A 19,026-nucleotide genomic window follows, 5' to 3' on the forward strand; every position below is an offset into this window, starting at 1 on the left:
TAAATATTCGCATGTTGCTCGGCTCATTCAGGAATGCGTTGCGTACTTCGAAAATGTGCACAAGGCTATGCAGAGGCGAGTACAAATTCATCAAATTCATATAGAGCTTAATGTGTGTGAAATATACGATGTATCCTCGTATCTATTTACTGTATCAAAGAACTGTGAAATGTCAAGAATCGCAAGGATATTCGTGTCACGCCCATATCTGTCGATATTGGTCGCTTTTATGAATAGCTTGTAGTTGCATTCTGCGGCATTAATCCGAGACTTGCATTTGCTTCAAGGGCGACATTGATCGTTCGATATTCTACGTATATAATTTTTGCACTTCAGTTTAATCGTTATTTCGTGAAAAAACTATTTAACAGTCAGCTCGTAAAACAGTATTAAAAAAAAATAATTTAAAAAAGTTCATAACATGATTATTGCTAGATTATCATCGATTTACGCTTCCACATATATTTCTAACATATTATCTTTTATTCGTTTGTCTTTGATACTGATTTCTTCGAAATTGCGGTAATAATTCTTAGGAAACTGAAATCGCAAATTCATTTTGCAGGTTTAATAAAATTATACGAGAATATAGAATCAAGATGATTATGCGAACAAACTAATCTAAATGCGAGTAGAACGTTGGGAACACTTGCGACTCGGGAGGAAAAGCAATTTTCAAGTCGGATGCGTTTCTTGCAAGATTGATCGCGAAAACACAGAGCATGGTGTGAAGCACGTGGCGATGGCGCTTCGACGGACAGTGATATCGACCGACCTCGAAATGTACCTTCGCCCCCACTTCTCCGCGAACCCCATCGCATAACTAGCCCTACCCCTCTCCCCGACTGACTATCCGCGACGCGGTTTCCCTGCATCCCTGGCCTGCTGGCTGTTACACTTCTCCAAAATCCACGACGTGTCCTTGGAAACATGACGCAAATTGGCGGCATGCCTAACGACATGGTTTGACATAGCTCAACACTTGTTATTTTCTGGCATTTCGTTACAAGATCAATTTACCTATATTTTTGTCCAGCGAGGGTTATTTTCACAGATATAAATTATTCGGTAACTCAAAACTATTTCATCAACTATGACTACTAGGAAACACTGGCGTGAGCTTACTAGTGCGAACGCGTCACATCACGTTATATATTCGTTCCTTTGACGCCATTCGACAACAGGAGCACTAAAAGGGTTAACATCGTGGTGTATACATGTCGATACAAGCCTACCTTTGATGGTTATATATGAGGTGTACAATTAATATGCATGTGCTATTATGATATTAACGGTATTTGCGGAGAACGGATCGGCTCCCTGGTGGAAAGGCCTTTGATGCATGTTAGTATAGCAGAGTGATATTACTTAATCTTATATAATGGTTTAATTATAATTTAACAACAAAAATATTTGTTTACTACTAAGTTTATTTGAATAAATATGAATCGTCAAAATACTTAACCTGAAATAAAATTATGAATTTTCACAGACTCATTTTATTTGTATTTACAAGGAAACAAATAGAATTCGAAATTGCATGTACAGAGTAAATTAACTTTATCGGTCTTAGAAAAAATATAGATGGCCTTGGTATTAAATATTGAAATATGTTATATTCTTTTATATTAATTACGAGAAAATTGGTATTGTATTATCTTAGGGATCGAATCTAGTCTGGACATTCCTGTCTGTGCCTTATTAGTTTGACCATTGTGGTTTCGAAGATATTCCCCGCAGTATTTGGTTTATCATGAGAATGAATTTTCGGTCGATGTGACGAAATCTCAGGGAAATTTATTGAAATTAAATTCCACTACTGAAAATTAACGTTTATTTTTTGTAAGGGAGGGTTTAACGTGCCCTCAATGTGTGATAACATTAGTTTTCATGTTATCTCATTATCGATTTCACGTTTAAAACAATGTAAACGAATTGTTAATTTAATTTGGTTAAGCTATCTGCTTCCGTTCAATCTTTTCGAAAAATGGTACCTTTAGGTCGCATTAAACTTTCGCGAAAGACGGACACAACTTTGATCATCATCGCGCGCAGTAAAGTGAATTACGTTAGAACGGTACAAGCAAACTTGCGAAAACGCCTCTCAGTGGACTGATGCGCTTGGGGCATACGAGTATTTAATCAAGTTATCTCAAGGGAATTCGAAGCTCCGGATATTAATCAATTATCCAGATTTTGATTGGTAAGATCCTTTCTTTAAAAACGAGCTGCAAATGCACTCGCAATTATCGATTTGTTGTAAAAAATAGCGTTGTAGGTTGACAAGCTGGCTTTACTTCACTTGAATAGAAGCGTAGAAGAATTCAGTATGATACTACCCTAGATTTTATCTGTTGTTTTATTCATTTGGTACTTTCTGTTTGCGCTGTATTAAAATTTACTGCAATTTGTGTTCATATCGTTCCTAATGTTTCGTTTTGTATTATTCAAGAACGGCATTAAGCAGTGATTAAGCTCAATAGATACAGCTTATACCAGCCGTGATGGAAAGCTACACAAATTACTAATGAATATACTAATGGATATTAAAGCACTCAAGTATTTATAGGAATTTTCCTATTAGCTTGAAAGAACTCGGCTACTGCTTTGCAACATCCTTCGATCTTCTGCACTGTGGAAGCGATTCGCGCGCTACAGCTTTCGCATCATTTGAGAATGGAGTTACATTTATCTAGACTTAACGCTAAGTAAATTGTAATCCTCGGAATAGTTTGCGCAACGGCGCGTTCCGCGCAATTGCGTCATGTATTCCTCTCGTCCGTTCTCCTCTCGTGTGTGGCCGATCTTGTGGCGATTAAGCTCCTACTATTGACATCACATGCTTGCTGTACACGAGGCACAGATACCGATGGCGAGAATTATAGATTCTCACGAATGAATATCGTCTTGGTTCTACAACGTCGTTCCTCATATCTCGAGCTTCTCGCTATTGCGATTATTCTCAAATGCAACCACAACAGCTCCGTATTTGTTGTACTATAATATTTTTACAGATATCTTGAATGAGCAGAACCTACGATTACAAACAGCTCTTAACATACGCATAAGGTTGATATATCAAATAAGATGGAATGAACATATTACACTATATTTCAATATATAAACTATGTTGGTGCTTAAGGTTAGTGCTATATAGATGGAATTATTTTATAAATAACTTGTCTTTTTCTATTTTTCGGTCTAAAGTACCTTTAACTCTATATGAAATGTTTGAATTTAGATATAATAGGGCTGCGCGTAATACAAGAGAGAGAGCGAGAAATAATATTCTATTGTTATCATTATATCGAACCGAATTTTATAAGTGGTCTTTCAAAAGCTATACTGCTGAATTCTGGAATAGTTTACTTACGAAATGAAATTTCACTGTGCTTTTTTAAAAATAATTGGTTTTCTGCTGGGAACTAATCATAATTAGCTGTTATCTATATTCTTTGTAGTGCTTTTAATGTAATATTTAGTCTTAAATCGCCTTTTTATTATATACTTATACATATCTTTTTTTTTTAAATTGTGGAAGTTTCTGTATTTTGTTGCGCTTAAAAAGATGTAGAGCGGCTATTAAATTAAGCTATCTATCTATTAATCTATTCGCAATGCGTTTACGCTCTCTTGGTCACGGCTGTGTGCCGCCACCGCGCTATGACCTCAAGTACACAATACATACGTATATAAATGCATACATTTTATTGCCGGTAGGCGTAATTTGCATAATGGGTTGTGGGTGCCAAATAGCTTTTCGTGTAATACAGAACGATCCGTGTAGACTTGGCTGGCGCGCGCACAAGATTCAAGTCTAGAGAAATTCCTATGCTCATTCATTGCGGGAGAATAGCGGGCGGGGAAATAGCATTCTTCAACACCGTTGCGTAAGAAGAGATCTCTAATAGGAATGGCGCGCCTCTCTCGCGCCTTAACGCGCTCGTCGAGATGAAATGCGTCTTGCCGGTTTCTTTTAAGAGAGAAACGACAAAGATCAAGACCCGAGATAAATCCTTCCCTTCCCGCAGATAACTGCAATATATGCAATTAAATTAAGCACGAACTCCTTCGCTAATAAGGAAATTGCAAGGTGTCCTGGAAACATCGATGTTGCTCTATCAAAAGATAAATTATTTCAGTCGATAAAAATTTGATTCAGTTTATTACACACAGATTTCTTATCTAAAATTAATTTAGTATAATTTAATAGATAACAATTTCAACAAATAAATTTTTTACTGCAGACATTTCTTCGTATTTTAGACGAGAAAATTATTAAAATGCAAGTTTTTTTTATAATCCAATAATTAGAGTTTGAAAAATCATAAGATATATCTGTCTTCTCGATTGCTAATTAAATATACTTTCAATGTTGGCTTATGTACTTTATTTGCTATCAGACATTATGTAGATCAGTATTTGACCTCTCTTTCCGGAACTAAAGCATCGTGTTTGCTAAATTACAGTTCACTATAACTACCAAGTGGAAAACCAAGTCGAACAGTTTTGGACTGAATATCCGATATATTTGCGTCGTATTAGCTACGACTCGGCTGCTCGTACAGTAGATAATAATGGTCGGGTAGAATCGCGAAAGAACTCTATTGTGAATAACGACCGACTTTGTCTTGTATCCTTCTCTTTTCACGCCACTTTCATTTGCATTTTAATGCTGGTGCGCTATCACTACTATGTCCGACTTTTCTTTTCCACGCGAGCTGCTTATAACCATTAAATCCGTATCTTCGCGCAGTGTCTCATAGTCTACTTACACATAAAAAATGTTCTTATTTTTTATGAGAATTTAACTAGCTTTTTTCCACTAATACTAATTATAATAAAATTTACATTTTAATATTATAACTTATAATAAAATGTATTTTAATTAAGGGTTTTGTAAGTTCTACGTTTTATAATGTGATTTATTAGAGTTTTTAAAGAAACGTTTATTTTTACTCTGTAGCATTATGTCATAAGAACTGTCTTAGAACAATTGCAATTTAATATCTGTTTTTAATTTAAAAAAACTATTTTTTAATAAAACTTGGAACTGTAAGGTTTTCTGCAGACGATAATATTTGTTGCCTGTGTAAACTCGTTGAACATTCACGGATGGCAGCATTGCGTTGTCGCACCTTTATCGGTAGCCGATCCCGCAGGGATGACTGGTCCACACGATCATTTGGGCTTAGCAGACTCATGAATCCTGTAGCTTTCACTATACTTACAAGCATTTACATATTTATATATACGTATTTTTGCAAATAAAATAATAATACGATAAATATTTGAAAAATAGAAGATACAATTTAATTTATTAAAGAATAATTAGGATAAGAACGAAAACAGAACTTTATATATGTATATTTGGAGCAGAAGTTTAATTTATTTTTTATTTATTCCTTAATAAAAAATATTCGATAGAGAGTCAAAGATATGATAATTTTTTTTTAATGACTTGAGTTTAAATATCTCAAGTATGTATAATTACTCTGTTTTACAAATTCTTTTTCCGAAGTGCCATACATATAGTACATACTTTGAAAATGTTTTTGCGCTGAACACGATGCTGTTAGTAAAATTTGCATAACATGTCAGAATTTTGAATAAATTAAGATGAAATGATATTTTTGGTTATTTTCTACGCAACATTTTTTACGCAAAAACTTGTTTATAAGTAAAGTTTACAGCATCTAAAGACAATTTAAGAGATTTTTAATAAATTTTAGTTCACAATTAACTTTCATCAAGTTATCACTGTTTGAATTTTAGACTTTCTATATAGTTACGCAGTTTAATAAAAAATTACTTGTTTTTTCTCTTTGAAAATTTTTTGAGTTAGACATTATGCTAATATTAGAATTTGCATAGTACATCAAAATTTTTTAATAGGGGTGAAATGGATCAAAAATCACTCTAATTTGTACTATAATTTTTTAAAATCTATGTGTTACGCAATTTTTAACGACGGCATCGTGCTCAGCGCGAACAATTCTTTGAGGTATATAGTATAGAACTCCAGAGAGTAAAAGAAGTGGATTTTTATCAAAGAGTATTATTTATTAATAACAACAGTAAATATTTCGTAATCGCTTTAAATATGATAATTAATATTGTTATCAACAAAGCATTATTATTATATTCATCTAATTAATTTAGATTAACATATGTCCTTAATCATATCAATAGTACATATATGTGTGTTCTTAATTATTTTTAAAAATAAATCTCTTGTTTTTCTTGCCCCTGTTATGCAAATCAATTTAAAAAGCAGAAAGAGAGAAAACCTCTCGGTCGCTGCTTAATGAAACGGAAAAAGATTGACCAACCCCTGCTATTCTTTTTACACAGTTGCTTCCACCATGACTGCATCCCTTTGCATGAGCGCGTTAGGGTAAAGATGTCACGGCAAAGGGTTAATAATATCGATTAATTATTTTTGCTTTTATTTTTATAAACTTCACTGCTTTTTGCATCGCATGCATCTTCTGCGTAATATGTTTTTAAACAATTAAGTAGAAATCTTGTAAATAGTGCAGAAGACATTGTCATGTTTATTGAAAATTCCAAAAAAGATAAGGAAAATCTATAAATTGTGCAGAACAATTTTTATTTTGTAAATGAATTTTATTAGCAAACTCCGTATAAAATATTTGTGTTTTTAAAAAAAATGATAAAGTATTCATGTTTCAAGGTGACTATATATGGTTCAGTATTATTATTTTAAAACTAAATTTATATTTCGTTAACATATCACCTGGGAATGAAATTGTTCTTTTGCAAATATATTATAACTGTTTTACACAATCTTAAAATTAACAATTTCTTACAAAATAATGTATTTTTGTGGCAAAGTTATGCAGTCTAAATCAAAATTTATTTGAACAAATTTCAAAGCTATCGAAATTTTAAATCTTATCTACTCGATTGATAAAAAATACCAAATTAGATTTTTGAAATATCAAAAAATATCTAATTAGATTTTGAACGAAAAGTGTACAGTTGATAATTAGTTTCTAAAATTACTGCCTAATGTATGAATGAACGATCTCATTTTAGTAAACTGTTTCTGAATTTGCGTGATAAAATCTCATTTATGATAATAAAGACGAATATTCCTCATTATAAGATTATGACACCTGATATAGGAATATAATATCACGTTATTATTTTATAAAATCTTAAATAGATTTGTATAACAAATTCTCTTTGAATAAAAAAAATTACTTCTTCATCTTTTTCATTTGCTCATTTATTTATTTCGCAGTACATCAACATTACTTGGTAATCCTCCATTAATAATAATTAAATACAAGTTTCTTGTACTCTCTGATGCTTCGTAAACTATTTGCGCTGATGTCAGATTTATTCTCATTAGTAGCTTGTTGCATAATAACAATGATATCGCGAATATATCTTTATCAGTGTCCAAGAGCAATTTTTTGTAGGAAAAATTTTACGATTATCTCCTGACCGTCGTTGTTTCGTCGTAGTTCCGTTTATAACAATTGTGATTCACGTTCTCTAGCATCACATTTCGCCCGCGATTGCCAAATTTGTGCAGAACCGCGAAAAAAATGTGTAGCAACGAAGCGTTTCGCGATTCGTCTAAGTTGGCCACCGCGATTTTGGTTTCTCAAAATACGAGTAATATAATTGGCCGACACCCACAATTTATATGGAGGCAGCGTCGCACGCCACCGGGATTCCACGATTATAATAAATAACCGACGAGACCTTGCGTCTCGTTCGACTTTCCTCCCTCCTTGGCGATCTAAAAAAAAAAGGCGTAATTATCTGGCATTAATTTCCTTTGCATTCTGCATCTTGCAGGATTTACTTAATTTGAAGACAGGCTACTTGTGAAGGATCATTTATTGAGACGTAACTCATTTTCTAATCGGATCTTGACATAAACTAATAATCTCCATTAGTTAGCATTTGTCACAACTTTGGCAGATATTTGCACAACATGCCGGATGTGGGCACGTGTTTTGTAGCAAATCGAAATTTCATCTCGTATAGTGCACTTCAAAATATATCTATAATTTAGAGACTCACTAATACATGGATATTTTAATATTTGTGGATATTTGCCAGCTCCATTTTCCGATATAGAACGGAAAATATATGTGTAAATTATTAATATAATTTTGCCCGCCAAAAAATATTGAAGATAAAGATTTTAGACATTTTTTTTATTACATATACATATATTATACTGAAAAAAATTTACTGAATTTTATTAAATATTTGTTTGAATAGTACTAACGAAATATGTACTAATAGTGTGAATAAAGATTCAAGTATTTAAAATAAAAAATTATACTTAAATATATAAATATAGATTTAGTAAATATTTTTCGTTAGTATCATTCAAACAAATATTTAATAAATTTTTTTCTCTATATTTACGGTACCAATTTTTTTTAGAGAAATTTGTAGATTTCATTCATACATAAGTATATTTGTATATATTTCACTTATAATTGACGTGCGATCTGGCGTGCACTTCAAAGCATATGATTGGAGCTACTGTGATTTAACAATAACGCCTTTTGTACTCTTGCCAAGGGAAATTTAATGTCTTCATTAAAAGGTTTGTAGATTGGGATAGTAATAATATCGTACAGAATAAAATTATAGATTAATGTTCATCACATTTTTATTTTTGTTGTTTAAAGAATATTATACTGCTCTATTTAAAAAATATTTTATTTTAAGTACACGTCTTAGCATAATAATAATACGATAAGCATAAAAAATGGAGGCTATTAATGGTTAAAGGAAACATGTGGGAAGACAAGGAGTAGCGGCGAAATTAGATTAATGCGGAAGGCGACATTTACACCATGCGCACGACGACATAAAAGAAGCGGGCATAAAAAAGATATCACGATGTATTTACGTGTGTCGTGACTCCGAAAATCGTACAAACTACGTATACGTGAGAAAAGCGACGGCGTTCAAAATAATCCGAGTCGCTCTATAAATACAATACGACATTCAGTCGTATGCGACGCGTCGCGATGTCCAGATGCTTCGTTTATTCATTCAGCGACAGTTTATTTAATTACCGGTTCCGTATTAGATTGATTGGCGATCAGTGATTCATACTTAAGATAGTTAAGCTAAGAAAATTTTGTTCATTTATGAAATTCCATTATTTAAGTGTCAACGACGTGAACAACGAGGAGTCTTATCTATTCGAGGACAGTGAAATAAAGCGGGGTGACGTGTCTTGAAAAAAATTGTATTTACGAAACACTTTTTTGTCAGTATACTTTATATACGCCTATAATGTTTCGTGATCAGTGATCACGCAGTGCGTGTCTAATAATCGGAGATTGTGATCTATTCTTGCGCAACAAGCCGTTTATTGGCGTCTTCGCCAATTAACCATATTACGGCATAACAATCGAGATCGATGCAATACAATTGCATAACGTGTAATTAAATAAATTAATCGATTTTATTCTTCAACGTACAGGTTTGATTATATTAAAAAATATAATCGATTCCGATGAAAATCATCCAATTAATCCATGTGATAAATTTTACAAATTTATATCTTGTACGATATTGCGCGGGTTTCATTGTAAAATACAATACATAGCGATTTAATCATAAATTCCGAAGAAGGTACGATGAATATCTTTCCTCGTATTAAAGCGCGTTATAGTGATTCAAAAGTCTCCTCACTCGCGAAATTTACTCGGTGATTCTGGAATTAATGTGCTACAATTTTAGATGAGTCGGGACGTGTCGCGTGTAGCTTTTAACACGACTGTGTGTGTCGTTGTGCCGTGAATCTACAGCCACGCAGTCGTCGGCTAAGTGCGTATGTTTTAAGAGCGGCCGCGAAAAATTCATCGCGTCGCTCCACGAGGATGGAGAAGCTCAGCGTGGCGGAAGTGTTGCGCCGGAAAGACAGGAGGCGTCGTAGGGGATGGACGGTGGTCGGGCATGAATTGCGGTGAGTATTCTAAATCACGTGAGAATTTGGCCGCTCCCGCTCGTGGATAAGATATCTGTCAACGATTGAAATCAACGACCAGGTGCAACTGTCACGGTAAGCTGAGCGTGCGGCAGGCAAAGAATGTTTTCGATAGAAACTCCATTTTAGAGACTGACGAAAATAAAGCTGTACCGTGTATCCGCGCACAAAACGAACTGGATTTTTTTCTGATGCTGATGAATTGCCTATCATTATATATACGACACAAATCAGTGCGCGATCGATTAAAGTTGATCAGTCTGGTGCTGATTTTGGACAAACAAAAAATAGGAAAAAATAACTTTCAATCAACTTTTCGTGAAACAAACATTGTCACAAATATGGTGAAGATATCTTTATACATGCATAATTGTAAAAAATGCGTAATTGCATTATTATTTTAATTACTGTAGACTTTCGGAATCTTCTAATTTTACGAAATAAAATCTGAAAGATTGTTTATTTTACTTTATTATTTTTTTAAATATATTGTATGTTCAAATTTTTATCTGTCACGACAGTAATCACTTTATCGAGCGATAAGATGATCCATTGGGAAAATGTGATGTAGTCTACTTAAACCGATAACTGGTAACAGTAACTGCATCTGCTGGTAAAAAGATCATGGTACCGCCATCTTTCGCGATATTGCCTGGATTTCTGCACGTGCTGACTCTTCTCTGCTATACATATTTAACAGATCGATACCGTGGTTCAGTAGTCTCGCTCCTGCAGTTTTACTTAACAAGTCGATAAACTAGATTTCATATTTTTAACTTTAAACATATTATTAAGTTTATCAGTAGTTTCAGAATATATTATTTAGTGATAGATAAACTAATATTTCTTTATTTAAAGAAGAAGTACTGAAAATGTACAATTTTATTAGAAAATAAATAATTTCTCTTTTTACTTTTTTTAAAGTCTTTTTTTCTTTATAGCTTAATTCTTTAGCTTTCATATATAGTTTCTTTTGAGTTTTAAGATCTAATTAAAAAGTAATGATTATATATCGTTACTCTATACATATATATACTTCAGAGATAATTTTTAATACAAATTTTTCATCACTTTGATGCATTTCAATAGAATATTAAGGCATAATACATTTAACGAATACTTCCGTACAAAGAAACTTTGCATAATACGTATTTACAGATAAAAGATATTTCTGAATGATAGAAATTAATTAATTCTTTCATGAATATTTATTTATTCAGAAATTTTGTGAAACATCATTTTCGTGTAATTTATAATAATATATTATATTGAAACGATATATGCTGAATGCTACACATGCTAATAGTATTGTTCTGACCATCGGTTCTTTAATTTGTAATATATGTACTGCGGATTACAATTTTACATCACTTGTAACCGATTGCAACTCAATGAATTATATAATAACTATGGTATTATAAATATTTCGAAAATCCGTATAAAACGATTTATCCATATGCAGTTTATCACAAAAGCATTTTTGATTTCAGCTTAATGGAAGCTTTTCCCCGAGGAAAGGTTTCATGCGTGATCGTTGCAAATTGCATGTTCATAATTCAAATCAAATGCAGTGCATTTCATGTTAGACTAGAAGAGTAGCTTGAGGTATTATTTATCACTATGAATGCGTGAGTGCGAAATCTCACAAGTTGTTCTATTCCAGTGATTTAAATAAATGAGTATTACGATATTATCAATTAAAAATAGCTTTTATCTTAATTTGCATTTTTTAATTGATAGTACAATAAATTTTTTATGAAACAAATTCTTGTTTGTTGATAATTTTATAGTACATTTAAAACTTTGTTCATTATTTATTCAATAATTAACAAAGTTTTAAATGTGTTATAAAACATATCTACTATAGTTAATTGTTTATTTAACATACGACATCAAGAAAGGAATATAGTCAATTTTAATAAATATTTAGTTCACTACTACCAACTAAACATTTACAATAAATAAATATTTGTTCAATAAAGAGAATGATTGTTAAATCAAATTAATGGTTCTTGTATTAAATAAATATAACTTTATATTTAATAAATATTTAGTTGGCTGTATTCAACTAAATATTTATTAAAATTGATTATATTTTTTCTCAGTGTATTTGTAGTGATAACAAATTGGTTATATAGATTACGCTACTTATATCTATTGCGACTCCATTTACACCTATATCCACTTATACGGTTTTTTTTCCTGCGCAAAATTATGTATTTAAGCAGTTAAAATAAAAAGAGATGCATTTTATTGCTTTTATGTGGTGATTATGCATTACGTAGATTCTTCGCAACGTGACGCTCGGAAAATTTTACAAGCTTGCGTTGTCCCAGCGCAGTGTTCAAATTTTACAACGCGGTGCTTTGCTTCGAAAATTTATTGTTCACAATGCACGTATAAATTTCACGCGCGGAAACGACTCACCGTAAAGTGCAGATGTTGCGCTCAATGCACACCGCAGTGAAGAATGCACATGAAAGAAAAATATTATAATGGGAATTAAAAATCATGACTATTTGCGTCGTTTCTTATAATGATGTTTCTTATAATGACGAGAGACAATCTATATGATACTTAATGAGGCATCCGTAACAAAAATATCAATTTTATTAATTTATCATTTTTGCGAGTCTTTTTACGAGAAAGAATATAGACTTGTTAACAGGATACAGATTTATATAACGTAACATATCTTTAAATTGAAGAAACATGTACGAAATATGAATGTGCTTTTAGAGAAACATTTTTATAACCCCAAAGGAAAGAGGATATCTATACGTGTATGTATATGCGCATATAGTATTTCTCTTTATTTACCTTCGAGATATGTGATATGACTTCAGTCGCTTTATTTCCCAGATATCGAGTTAAGGCACGGAAATGGACCATTTCTGTGCGTCATCATCAATATCATTGCTAATATTCGAGGGAATAACATCACGTGATAAAACAGATTTCCATTCGTAATCTCTTGCATAAATTGCCAATGTTTGAAATTATTTCATCCCGATGATTAATAATGAGCGTCATCACGAAATCTTCTCGCGCCAGACGCTGACAGTACAAAGTGCACTTAAACACAGTCAGATCGATCCAAGAGTGAATGAGTGAGTGAGTGAGAGAGAGAGAGAGAGAGAGGGAGAGAGAGAGAGAGAGAGAGAGAGAGAGAGAGAACTGTCTCAAGCCCACGAGAACGTGAATTTGGAAGCTGCCAAACTTTATAGCCGATTGTTACGTGAACATTTATCGAACTAATTTCTGGCGCTTGCCAATCTTCGTTTCTTACGGATTATCGCTAATTCGAAATAACGAAAAAGTTACGCTGGTTGAATTCTATCCAATTAAATTCGACTTTCATTCCATTACGATTTACACCAAAGGTTTAAGAAAGAAATAAGATCTGTTATATACTTACACCATAAACTGTGCTGCGAAATAATTAACTTTCTAAATTTTTCAGAGTATTTTTATATATTTTTTGAGAAATAATTGTTTGACAGTGAAAAAAATGTAAAAATTTTATTTCATCAAAAAGGCATGATTAAATTATTTCTTGATTAAAAATTGCGATTAATGAATTCTGTATGTAGCTGCAGTCATTATCAGCTATCTAACTAGGATTTGCATTGCATCGTTATTCATTGAAAGACCCCTGCTGTTTCTCAATAATATCTCTTACTTTTACAGGAAACTGTTTTAGTTTGTATATGTCTGCATACCACGTGAAACTGAAAAATTCTTCGTGTCGGCGTATATTATGTATCATGTTCTTTAGATCTCTTTTCAGCACATTCTGCTTACATTCGAGATCAAGTTTGAGCTTGTTACTCACCTATTGATTAAATAGACAATGACTCATCGTTACGACAGCTTAAGTTTCCTAATCTCATCAAAGAAACAGATCCGTTTAGATCACCTCGTTCACTTAAAGAAAAATATACTAAACGTGATTATCGCCGAACGTATCAATAATTTCGTAATGATTGCTCTTTTATCTGTGTGTTGAATAATATCATCAAATATAATCTTGTACATCAATCACATTTCCACTCAATATTCTCTAATATTTTTTTCAATGACAGGTGAATTAAGTTTTGTATTTATCAGGAGAATGATTTTTGCTCCTTGGAAAACCAATTCACCTAAATGAGATGCTATAATATTGATACGTTTGATATAGGATAAATTTCTAATCGGTAAATTATTAATTATTAGTTACGAGACAATCAGCATCGATAGGTAATCTTTAATCAACCGTCACAGACACTTTTTAAGTTGAACTGTCATTGTTTTATATTTTTGTATCTCACGAGTTGGTAAACGTCGTTAACGAAACAATAAGCTTTCGTGTTTGGGGTAGGCACATCACTGCACAAAATCGTGCACTTATGTGTACGATGCACGCTCAAGCGCAAAATTGTTTCGCTCAGAGATATTTATTCTCGGTAAGCTTTTGCAACGGTCGCGAAGGATGTATAAAATCGATAAATTATGAACCACATATTTCGTTGAAATTAAATTTTATACACGCCGAGTGCTTCGTTACGAACAATATCATTACGAACTTCGTAAATTCTCGTGGGCTAAGTATATAATTCGTACAGTCAACATATTAATCTGGATAACTCATCGCGTCTGTGTCTTAACTTTGTGACGTGGATAAAATGAATCTCCGTATCATGAAAACTCGTTTTCGCTTCGGGTCTGGTAGATTATAGCGGGCTCGGCGAGAGATACTGTTTTATGTCTCCTCCGGAGTACGTCGGGCGAACTTATCCCATCTCGATGAAGAAGCTCTAAAATGCGCTTTGCGTGGAAGGAAAATTCTCTAGAGAACTACATCTTTCGTTTTAGCTCGTTTCCGCGCTCAGCGAAGGACAGCTTTTCCTGTATCTCACCTAACAATAACGTGCCACATTGGATTCTGGTTCAAGACCCTTGGCCTGAGACTATACTGAATAAATCTATTATTAACCATAACAACTAACACAAGACTCACAATATCGATTGTACTTTCACTAGCAGCACATTTTCCAAATTCTTTTCTAATTTTATAATAAAAATTCCTATCTGATGTTATGATGTAATAAAATCCATGCATATTTTATTAATTGTTTGATTTGGCCGTTAGCCAAAGAATAGCAGCTTCTTATTTTATTTGATCAAGACATGATATCTATCTTTAGAATAATATTTTGCTTTTATATCGTAATAAAGTTTGTTTAGTTTAACTTACTTGTTAGTTGAAAGATTGGAAAAAAATATTTCGTTAGAAACGTATATCAAGGTACGATTTTTATTTTTAGAATATTTGATTAGTTTGCTTTTACCATTTCAAATTTTGTTCAGTATAACTTAATCGAAATATCAGAAAAAGGATTTTGTTAGAAATATGTATTCATTCATATATACTTTATTAGACACATGTATGCATGCTTAGATATTTATGACAGAATTATATAAAATAATAATAAATTTTTACTTTTGAGTACTAAAGCTACGACATAAAAAATTTAACGAAAAGATATAATTTGAAAAGCTGAAACTGTGATCTCTTGTGCACTTCGCACTTTCCCAGTTTCCTCTTTGATACTATCACATCAGCCTTGTCGATCTAATATCGCATGGACACAGTGTTCCACTAATGTCGTTAGCTTCTCGTGTTCCTTCTCTCAGCCTGTCATGCGTGATTGACGACGACGCTTCGTTAGATGCGTCGATGGGCAGATGCCCGAAGGTACAGGGGAGCGAACACCGACGAACTCGAAATGCGTTACCGAGCGACAAAGATAGAAAACCACAAGCGAGTGAAAACCGGTCGCAGAAACAGTGAACAGTGAGACGATGGTCGCAGCTCACACACGTTTACAGAGAGCATGCCCGCGGCAGCGGGTGAGCACGATGACGCTCCTCCTCGCTCCTCGCCAGCTGGGTTCGCAAGGGGGCAGCTCGTCGACGCTCTCTCAGTCCGACAGCACACGCGACCTCGCGCGGTTCACGCGACCTCGTGCTCGTACTTGTCATCCCCCGCACCCTGCGAGTCACCTTTGAGTCTTGCGTCTTCATCCCTTGTATCGGTCCTCGTTACTTCCATTGACGGAAGTTTGAGCGAGATGGTTTCGACCGCGTCCCAACGACTGACCAGTGCATGACCGACGACGTCCAGTAGAAACCCTCGTGGGTGATCCGAGTTGCACCGACCGACAAGTTGTTAACTAACTCCTGGATTAGTAGTACTCTCTGCAAATCGTGCGCTCGGTCGCGACATGGGAGTAAGGGAGGAAAATCTGGTTATCCTTTGGAATAAGGTTAACTAGCGTTACTGTGGCTAACTCGTAATATCTTCTGTGTCCCAAGTGAATTTTCACAGCGTGTATACGGTGGAAATACAAAGGGCATCTCGAAGAGAGGTTCCACGAGCACTTGACGGTGAGCGTCCACTTTGGAAGTAGAAGAGTCACTCGGATTACGATTGCTCGCATCGTTTGCGCGGATTTGCTTTCCGTAAATTCGATCGATTAATTACGAAGTTCGCGCGAGGTCCTCAGTTCCATTTATCTAACGGAGAGAGCTTCCGTAGCTCCGTTGACTTTTGTAATTAGCAGGGTATGTGAGAACACGGGGGATGGAAACTTCGTTATGTATAATAGCACCTAGTGAAGTTTTCCTTTTTTCCTACGAAGTTCCGACGGTCCACATTTCCGGTCTTTAAAGCTGTGGCGTGGAAATTTCTGAAATGGAATCGGGATGTAATGCTGCTCTTTCTATAGAAAAAGAAGATTACGAAGTCAATCCTCAATATCTTCGAATTTGTTACGTGTGAAAACGATTAAGCACTTTGATAACAAAATCATGCGGACGATGCGAGCGAGTAATTCGATGTAAATACATTTATTTGTTATATAAGTTATGATGATTATCTTGTATTCGTCAGTAAATTTATATTTCTGCAGTATTTTGAGATAAATTTAAAATTTTTTATATTTCGATATCATTTTAACTTTAATTGTACAGAAATAAATATATTTATATATTTACGGTAGGAAATTGCGTAAAACCATAAGAAACAATACGTGAAGAGATAATACTGTTTAAATATTATTACTATCTTTTTCTGCCTTGGAGTACTTGGAGCTACCGAGAAATATTTTTATAACATCTACAGACGTGTACTTTGGGAAACTACTCTCTCTTTCTCTTTCTTTCTCTCTCTCTCTCTCGCCTCTTTTAAAATTCTCCATGTGTGTTTAAATTAATAACTCAAAAAACTTACGCAGTTACAGCGCAAACTTCAAAACAACAAAGTTTCTGTAATGACTAAAGTGTTTTCGAGCTAGTGAGAGTTTCGGTTTACATCGTTATACGACGTTGGAAGGAAACGACGAGAAGTCTAACCGCTAAATTTCTGTGTTACGCGACGATTACGCGCAATTTAATTGCCGAATAGTTTCAGCGAATCAAATTTACGCGATATGAAGTTTGCTCGCAAACGGGCTCATCTCTTCATAGTTGGGTGTAAATTATCACGGAACTATCGTTATGATCTTCTCATCTCCAAATAATTTAAGAACGCGAATATGCATCGCGGGACGAATGTCGTCTCATGTTCCCGACGTTATCTCTCAGCAGGCAGTGCATTCAGAATCACCTTGCAAACGTAATAGGAAAGCACGCGACAAACCGACATCATTAATTAACGAGGCACGCGATGCCAGCGTGATAACCCTTCCGCGCGTAATGACGAGATAAAAGGTAGCTATTGTATCACGAAACTAGATTTCTCTCCTTTCAGCATGGGACTCATTACGAATTGATCGTTTCGATTTCGTTCGTGTGACATCTCATTCAGTCACTTTGTGCAACACGAGTTTGTCGATCTTTCGTGCGCAGGACATATTTTTTCTATAAAATAATGTAACACGCTCCCTTCGCGTGACATTTGAGATACGTAGTTTTCAATTATTCAAAGAGAAATGTTTGTCTAACAGATAAAACATCGCGCCGCAGCTCGTGGCGTATCGCGTCCAATTTTTTTTTCTAACAACCTGCCGTTTCACCTGCGGGCAGCAGCGCGGCGACAATAGTAGAAAGAATATAACCGAGCAAACAAAAAAGTTTGCCTTTATCTCGTTTCAGAACTGACACTGAGAGGGTCCCGTTGAAGGTATAAAGGAAGCGTAACATTACCTGTAAGAGCAAACTGCGCACGATAATGAGAATACAACTTGTTTTCGGAAGAGCTTTTTTTATTTCAGGGGCAAATGAAAAGAAGAACGCTATTATTACGGTACCACCTGTGTAAATAAAACGTTGACAGGTTACTGTAAGAAAATTGACTCTCACTAGTGCTCATTACGACGTAACTTGATAGATACCGTCGACATATGTATTACGCTTTGCCGTAGAACAAGTTCTTTGTTCAGCTTTAAAAGTTTGAACCTTGAACTCAGCAAAGAAAAGACTTGACATTCTACAAGGCTCTTTAATTTTTTAATCAATAAATCGGTAAAGTAGATGACAGCGCAATATCGCGTTTAACATAATCGGACGATTTTTATCGAGTCCACTCATCAAATACGACTTAATTACAATATCGAGTATTTTTGTGTCTTTATTTTGGCTTTGTGTTATAGCAACCGCGAACATTGTTTTTTCAATGCATTGAATTAATTCCCCTGTAGTGACGCAGTTTCGAAACATTTATAAATACTCTCTTGCGCTCTCAATTTTACAATTGAAATTTAATAAAACGAAAATAGGCCAAACGCATAACGAAATATTTGCTACGGCTACGACTCTGATAGGTGGAAAGAAAAATATCATTTTTTTAATCTAAGCTGTTCATAAATCTCTTACATTCAATTAGCCTGAGCACGCTAACACCAGGGGGGGAAAAATTCATTTCATTATTTTGAAGAAATATACGAGATATATTATATTATTATAACAGTGATATTATGTGCGGTCAGCTTTGAGCGTTAGCATATGGATAAATAAAAGCATTAAATAAAACCATATCTTTT

General features: G+C 34.1%; 1 protein-coding gene across 7 annotated transcripts in view; it reads left to right on the top strand.

The window, feature by feature from the left end:
• The window catches only part of dnc (phosphodiesterase dunce), a 215,054-nt gene that overhangs the window by 15,045 nt on the left and 180,983 nt on the right, over positions 1–19,026 (top strand). For 5 of the 7 annotated variants that reach the window (XM_018519399.1, XM_018519400.1, XM_018519401.1 and 2 more), the window contains exon 1: positions 16,395–16,432. The exons of 1 other annotated variant lie outside the window; for it this stretch is intronic. Coding sequence is in view for 1 of the 6 variants with exons in the window: in XM_018519408.1 (XP_018374910.1) it covers positions 9,894–9,979 (86 nt within the window). In the remaining 5 variants the exon portion in view is untranslated. Of the gene's footprint in view, positions 1–9,628; positions 9,980–16,394; positions 16,433–19,026 lie in introns of those variants that run through there. One more of the 7 variants, XM_018519408.1, reaches the window with a different exon arrangement.

The sequence above is a fragment of the Trachymyrmex cornetzi genome, unplaced genomic scaffold (assembly GCF_001594075.2).
Source record: "Trachymyrmex cornetzi isolate Tcor2-1 unplaced genomic scaffold, Tcor1.1 scaffold83, whole genome shotgun sequence".
Taxonomy (NCBI): domain Eukaryota; kingdom Metazoa; phylum Arthropoda; class Insecta; order Hymenoptera; family Formicidae; genus Trachymyrmex; species Trachymyrmex cornetzi.